The sequence below is a fragment of the Phasianus colchicus genome, chromosome 13 (assembly GCF_987193195.1).
Source record: "Phasianus colchicus chromosome 13, bPhaCol1.hap1.1, whole genome shotgun sequence".
Classification (NCBI taxonomy): domain Eukaryota; kingdom Metazoa; phylum Chordata; class Aves; order Galliformes; family Phasianidae; genus Phasianus; species Phasianus colchicus.
This window is the reverse complement of record NC_143448.1, coordinates 6225329-6232500: the sequence shown is the minus strand read 5'-3', so window position 1 is coordinate 6232500 and position 7172 is coordinate 6225329. Positions and strand designations below refer to the sequence as shown.

Sequence of the window (7172 nt, the reverse complement as noted above, 5' to 3'; positions counted from 1 at the left end):
TTCTTTCTCTGACATAACTTGTGCCCTGGGAAACTGTGCTCCAAAAACGCTCTCCTACAATTAGCAGCACAATTCCGAGCAGCTCCGAGACAATTCTGAAAGCTCATGGAAGTAGCCGGGGTTATTAACAAAAGGAAATAATCCCACAGCCTCCTGCCCACTTCCTACCAGTAATTAGTTACTTGTTGAACACAATTTATGCTGCAAGTAATTTCTACTATTAATCTGATACCCGTTCCACTTAATCCAACGTGAACTTTATTAAAAGCTCACATTTGCAGGGTGGAGGTGAAGGGTAAATTTACTTCTCCACGGATCGCACCAGAAATACATTTTAAGAGCAGATCTGCCTGTAAGGGTGAACTCCGTGAGCTTTGAACTGTAACAAAAGGGACCGGTAAGAAAATAAATACACGCTGCTGCAGCGTGCTGAACTTTTCGCTATCGATCTTCAGCCACGGAGCTGCAACAGAAACTCGAACAAAGCAGAACTCAATCAGGTGCAAGTAGTGCTCGCGGGGCCACCCTGCCCGTTCCCAGCTGTGCTCACTGCGAGCGTCTCAAGGACGCGCGCCGCTACGTTTGCCCGAGCCCCGCGCAAGATGTAGAAGAACGAACCAATCTGAAGTCGCGGTACGAAAGGAAAAGAAAGGAGCGCTCGGAATCCCGAGTTTTCGCTCCGCGGTTGCGAGGCACACAACTCACAGCCGCCCCTCCGCAGCGCGCCCTGCCCTGCCCTGTCCCGCTCGGGGGCGGCTGCCGCTCGGGGGCGGCTGCCGCGGGGCCGCGCCGCGCCGGGATTACCGCAAATCCCGCTCCGGGGGCAGCGGCCCGTGGGCAGCCCGCTGAGAGCGCAGCGCCCGGGCACGCCGACAGCCGTAAGGCGAGCCCGCCGCTCCGAGCCGGGAGGGGGGAAAAGCTCCGAGAGATGCGAGAGTAAAGCACGCTTCTTCCCGGGCTATCGGCCGCAGCCCTTAAACGGGAGCTTTGTCGTTTACTTATTTAACTTCCGATAGCCACGCGCACCGCACGCAGCTCCGCTTCCGCGCCACCGCTTCGGGCAAAGCCCAACTTAGCGCACGCACAGCGCTCAGCAACAGGCGGAGGGCCGCTCGGTGCCGTGCCCGTCTCACGCCCGAGGGGTCTCGCTTTTGAAAACGATGCACAAAATCAGATCGGAAGGCTAAAACCAGGGGAAAATGGCTACTTTTTAAGACGATGGGTGGGAGCGATTGACTCCGCTCCGTCTTGTAGCAACAAAACGGAGAGCGAGCGTCAGGAGAGGCAATTAAACAAAGTGAAGATGTGGAAAAATTCCTCCCTGCTTTCCCAGGAAGATAATTTCCATCTCAGCTTTCCCCTTCCCCGCTCACTTTAAAAGTTCCAAACTCTTTCCCGGGAGGCCGAGGGAAGACAAACAAAAACTCGACGCTTCCCCAACTCCCGCTCGAAACTTCAAGAGGAAGTAGGAATAACATGGGAAGAAAAATAAATACGTTTGCCGAGATGAGAAAGGGGACGAAACTCAGCGAATGGCAAAACCCGAACGCACTCAGGGCGGGCAGAACTCGGCCAAAACCCAGAAGTCGCCTCCCAGGAACCGAGTGACTTTTAAGAAACGCTTCGGCAGAACTGCACGAAGCGAACGTCCGCTCGTTCGCTGCTTTCTGACGCGTCGGGCCCGGGCTTCAGGGAGCGCTCACACGGGCGGGACGGCGTCCCGCAAACTTTCCGCCCCGATTCCCCACGCGGCGGTGGGACCCTCCCCGAACTCCGCGTGCAGCAGCCACGGGCAGCGCTCTGTTCCCGTTCCCGGGGTGCGGCGGGGGCCGGGCCGGGCAGCTCCGGGAGGCGGCAGCAGCAGCGGCAGCAGCGCCGGGCGCCCACAACCGGCCCCGGGAGAGCGGAGGGCCCGGGCCGCCGCTTCCTGGGGAAGTTGCCGGGGGAGCCCGAGGTGTTTCCTCCCGACGGGGCCGGGCGGGGAAGCGGCACCGCCGCGCCCCGTTCCTCCCCTTACCTGCCCGCCCGGAGCGCTTCTGGCCCCCGGCTCCCTCCGCCTTGGCGCTCGCCCGCCGCATGGCCGCTGGGTACCTGCCCCGGCCCCGCGCCCGGCTCCCGGCGGCCACTTGTCGCTCCGCGACTCGGCGCAGGTACGGACAGGGCACGGCCCCGCGGCGAAACTCCTCCGAAAGCCCCTCACCGGGAGGGGGAGGGACGAGGGGGGAGGGAAAAAAAAAAAAAAAGAAAGAAAAGAAAAAGGGAGATTTCACACGCTGCCTCTCCAAATCCTGGCGGACACAAAGCCGCTGTTTATTCCTCGCTCACCGACTCGGAGAGGGAAAGCAGAGAAGAAAAATAAAAAAAAACAACCGGAGGGAGAGCGACCGGATCCCCGCGCTCCCGGAGCTTCAAGCTGGCGGCCCGGGGCAGCTCCCGGCGCGGGGCGATCTCCCCGGCCCGGCCCGGCAGCAACTTTTCCGCCTGCGGGAAGCGCTCGGAGCCGGAGCGCGGGGGTCGGGGCGGGGGGGAGCGAAGCGGGTGCCCGGGGGAAGCTTTCCGCCGGCGGGGCGGTGTGGGTGGCCGGGCCGGGGCATCCGCCGCGCGGGTGCGGGCTCGGGGGCCCCGCCGCAGCCCCGCTTTGTGCCGCCGCTCCGCGGGGCGCGGGTTCGTCCCCTGCGGGCTCGGGAGGGCAGCCCGCCCCACGGGGGGAGGGCGGAGGGAAAGCGGCGGGGAACGGAAAGAGTTCGGGGGTTCGTTAAGAACCACGCGAAAGAGAACGCCGAGTTGGGAAAAAAAAGAAAAAAAAAAAAAGAATAAAATCAAAGCCGACAACTCGGGAGCAAAAAGGGAAAAGAACCCCCCCCGGCCGTAACTCCCGGAGAGCGGCGGTCCCGCTCCGCAAGGTAAGCGGCTCTGTTTTGTGCGTTTGTGTGAAAATGCGTGCGAGGGAGAGCAGAGGCACTCACCATTTCGCTGGGATAACGAGGCCAGATCGGGGTCGGATTGGAAATGCTGAGGCTTCGCCTGCTTCCTCCGCGACATGCTGGCTCAAACATCAGCTGGGGCAGAATAAAAAATTACTAAAAAAAAATCTTCTCAAAATTACGGAAATCGAGCCTCCCCCCCCCAGCCTCCCCGGTCCTCCGCGCACCGCGCATGTGTCCTGCTATAATTATGATTATCAATAATGCATTGCGATTAATCATAGAGGGGCTCTTTGAAAGGCGATTGGCACATGGCCAGCTCTATTCAAACCAGCTCGCCTTAATCAATTAAGCGCTGATTTGCTGGAGACCCTTGTCTCTCCGCCGCTCCCACCCAATGAGTCGATCCATGCGGCGGGAGAAGGGGCTGGATTTCCCCAAAGCTGTTTGGATACAGTTTAACCCTCTTAGCAACCAGCTGGGGCCGCGCCGCGCCATCCCGGTTACTATAGGAATGCGGCTCCCCGCGCCTCTCCCCGCAGCCCCGACGGGCGCCCCGCGCTCCCGCCCGCCCTCCGCTTCTTTTTTTTTTTGGGGGGGAGGGAGGAGGGTCCCAGAACCCCCCCAGCCCGGACCGGCAGGGACAGTGGAGGGGGCGGCAGCGCCCGGGGGAGCCCCGCAGCCGCTGTGCGCAGTGCCGCTGCCCTGTACCGCTGTCGTTAAAAGTTTCGGGTGCTTGTTTTTTTTTTTTTTTTTTCTCCCCCCCTTCACTTGGCATTCCCCCCCACCCCCCTTCTGCTTTTCCCCGCATTTGCAAATAAAGCTCCGTTCTCGTCTCCTCCCCCCCACCCCCGCTTCCCTTTCCATATATCACGGGCCCGAGGGGTGCTGAAAATAGGAAGGGTTTGGCTTTTACCTCACACATTCCCAGGACAATTAGGGACCGCTGGGAGCAGCGGGCGGACCGGCCGGCCGCCCCGCCCCCGGCCCCGCTCCGCGCCGGTTGGTCGCGCCCGAAGTCACTCCGCCGCCGGCGCCCGGGGAAGGTCGGGGCGGGCGGCGGGGCCCGCGGCGCCGGGCGGGGGGCGGGCGGCTCGGTGGCTCCGCTCCCCCCCGGCCTTTCCCCGCCACTCCCGGAGCGGGGCGAAGGGGCGGCGCCGCGGGCGCCTCTGCTCCCCCTCCCGGCGGCAGCCTCCCGACTTTTGTTTCCTTGTGGGACGCGGGAGCGATGCGCGGCTGCCTGCCCGCGCCGGGCCGCGCGGAGCCTCCGCGGACGCGCGGCGGAGCCGCCAAACCGAGCCGGATCACGCGGCGGTTCCGCGGTCGTGCGCTGCCGGGAGGAGCCGAGCCCGTCCCGCCGCCGGAGGGCCCCCGGGCCTCTGCCCGCGGCCGTGCGGCTCCGGGACCGGGCGCGGCGGTGCGCCCGGCGTGAGATGCGTAACGCGCCAAAGTTTGGCTCGCGGGTGTTACTGCCCGAGGAGGAACCTCTTACAAACAAGCGTCACGGGCTCGAAAAAAAAAAAGTACACTTGCAAAGAGGCCGCGGCCGACGCCGTGTTCCGCGTCTCTCCGTCCCCCAGCGCCCCGGCCGCTCCCGCGCCGCCCTGCCCCGCTGCTTCCTCCGCGCCCCGAAGGAACGGGCCCTGGGGGGCGCGGCGCCCGGCAGCTCCGTCCCGCACCGCCCCGTCCCGCACCGCGCCGCCGGCGCTCCCCCTCCCACCCCTGTCGAATTATTTACTCTGCCGTGGAAACGACTCCTTTTCCCGTATTAATATTAACAAACTCTGTAAAAGCGCGAGGCTGAGCAGCCACAACTCATTTCAATTTCAAATGAGCCGGCAAACCTGGAGAGCGAGCGGGAGGAAAAGGGAGAAAGCGGCGATGTTCCCATTCGAGGAAGCGGCTCGCTCGCGTTTCCTTCTCATTATTAAACGAAAGACACCGCAAAACGTTTACCTCGAAGGGGGAAAAAGCCCACCAGCCGCAAAAGCAAACAAACAAACCCAAACGAACGGACGAAGCCCCCCCGGTGCCGCCCGGTACCGCCTCGGCGCTGTGGAGCGGCCGCGGCCGCCGCTGCCCGTTTGCGTGCGGGGTGAGCCCCCTCCGCCCGCAGCGCTCAGAACGGCGGAGTTTGAGAAAAAGACAAACGAAGCCATCAGCGGGGGTGATGGTGAATGATGAAGATAATAACCCTGCTATAGGTGGTATCGCACGTGACATTATTTTTCGCTGAATATTTCAAGAGGTGTTTGGGCAGAGATGGATACGCCCGGCGCACGCTGCCCCCTCCTCACCCTCAGCCGGGGCACAACCCCGATCCGGCCGTCCGCAGCCGCCCCGCACGGCGCACTGTCCGCATCCGTAACGCCCATGCGGCTCTCCCTGCGCGGCCGTGGCCGCAGCCCGGGCCGTTCCCGTCTCTCGCCACCTCCCGCGGGTCCCCATCGGCCGCTCTCCCCGAATGATTCCCCCTTACAATAGCATTACGCATTTGTCGATTAAACTTAAGACAAATTCCCCCAGTACCTTCGTTTCGTGGCAGGGAAAAGCCGGCCGGGCTGGTAATTAAAAGGCAACTACAAGGAGAAAAACACAGGTTTAAAGTAAATGAATAAGAAATTAACCCGGAGAAATTAAGTTTCGTAACTTTTTTTTTTTTTCGTTTCTCTGCTCCCTCGCTAACGCATAAAGCGGCACTTGGCATTTAGAGTAGGGCCACTCGATTATTTATTGTTTGTTTTCCTCTCCTTCGCTGGGGGCCGGGAGGGGTGGGGAGAGGCGGGGGGCAGAGAGCACTGCCGGGGCCGGGGAGAGATCGGTGCTTATTGTTGGTGATAGCGATACATCAATTACGTGTCATTGTCTCCCGCAGAAGTTGTGAGAGTTCACACGCGCAATGCCCGCTCCCTCTCGCAGCCCCGTGACAGTGACGGAGCTTTTCCCTCCCCGCCACACCTTGGGGATTTTTCTTTCTTTTTTATTCTTTTCTTTCTTTCTTTTTTTTTTTTTTTTTTTTACCTCGGATTATTCTCTTTAATGGAGGTGAGAGGTTTGCTAATGCGCTTCGATGCAAATCAGCCCGGCTGGAAGGCACCCGCGGAGGGGATCGATCTCCAGTTCATTGAGATGAGCACTGAAGGGAGATGGCAAACAGGGGATAATTTGCAGTTCGTTCTGCCGAGAGACGCTTTCAATGAGATGCAACGCACCAGCCCGGCTTATTGTTATTAAGGTTTGCGCTCAGCCCCGACACTCTCCGCACTCAGGGGTTAAAAGCTCCGCAGTCCGCACCCAGCGGTGACACGCGGTTACCCCGAGCCGGGCGCAGTGCCACCGCTCTCCCTTTGCCGCACACCTCCGCCCGCAGCCCGGGGCACACAGCAGCCCGGCCCCGCTCCGTGCTGCGATACCTGCTCCTCCGCAGCACCACTTGTCCCTTTCTTCCCTTCTTTGCTTTTTTTCTCCTCCTCTCCGTTCTTTCTGCTCTCTTTTTAAACTAAAAGAAAAAAAAAAAATACACTGCGTAAGAACTTCAAATTTCGCTTCAGTTGACCCCTAAAGCAAGCCGCTTTTCAGTTACACCAGGTTACATCTATTTCAGCAGCGTGTGTAATTAGGGGCTCCCAGATGCTGCCCTCAGCCGGGAACTCCGTGCTCAGACGCACCACGAAGTTTGAGGCCGTCCCGGGGCGCTGCCCGGGCAGCACTGCGGTACCGCGGCTCGGCGCTGCCCGGCGAGGGAACGGCGGCTCGGCCCCTGCCCACCTCTCACCTTGGTGTTATTGTTATTTGCTAATGATAACTCCTCGGGGAAAAAGAAATAGGGGAAGAGGGGGAGATCCAGCACGGAATCCTTCTCCATTATTAGTGACAACTAATAATTGATCATTGCTCACAAACACGAGCTTTTAGCCGCATAATGGAATCGTAAGCGGTACGGGTTGAACTAAAGGGGAAAAAGGAAAGAAAAAGAAAAAAAAAAAAAAAAAAAAAGGAGGGAAAGAGCCTCCCCCTCTCTCTGCCCCAAATCTCACAGAATCGCAGCCGTGGGGAACTCCCCCGCCCCCGAGATAAAAGCGGACGTGACTAAAGCCATAGGCGGCCAAGGTGGGATTGTTTAATTCCGTTCTCTCTTTGCACGTTTGCTGCCTTTGTCTGACCCGATGGCCGGCGCATTTTTACACCTCGCTGTCCCTTCCGAGTTTATTGATGAAGGTGCTTCTGAAATGATTATCGAGAGATTTA

General features: G+C 60.1%; 1 protein-coding gene across 8 annotated transcripts in view; it reads right to left on the bottom strand.

The window, feature by feature from the left end:
• The window catches only part of SALL1 (spalt like transcription factor 1), a 33803-nt gene that overhangs the window by 11408 nt on the left and 15223 nt on the right, over nucleotides 1–7172 (bottom strand). For 3 of the 8 annotated variants that reach the window (XM_090149915.1, XM_090149914.1, XM_090149916.1), the window contains 4 exons: nucleotides 6338–6423; nucleotides 5946–6060; nucleotides 5454–5503; nucleotides 2967–3059 (listed from right to left, as the gene is read on the bottom strand). In XM_090149915.1, coding sequence (XP_090006041.1) covers nucleotides 2967–3042 — 76 coding nt within the window. In that variant the 5' untranslated portion in view covers nucleotides 3043–3059; nucleotides 5454–5503; nucleotides 5946–6060; nucleotides 6338–6423. The other 5 variants (XM_090149917.1, XM_090149919.1, XM_090149918.1 and 2 more) reach the window with 5 other exon arrangements.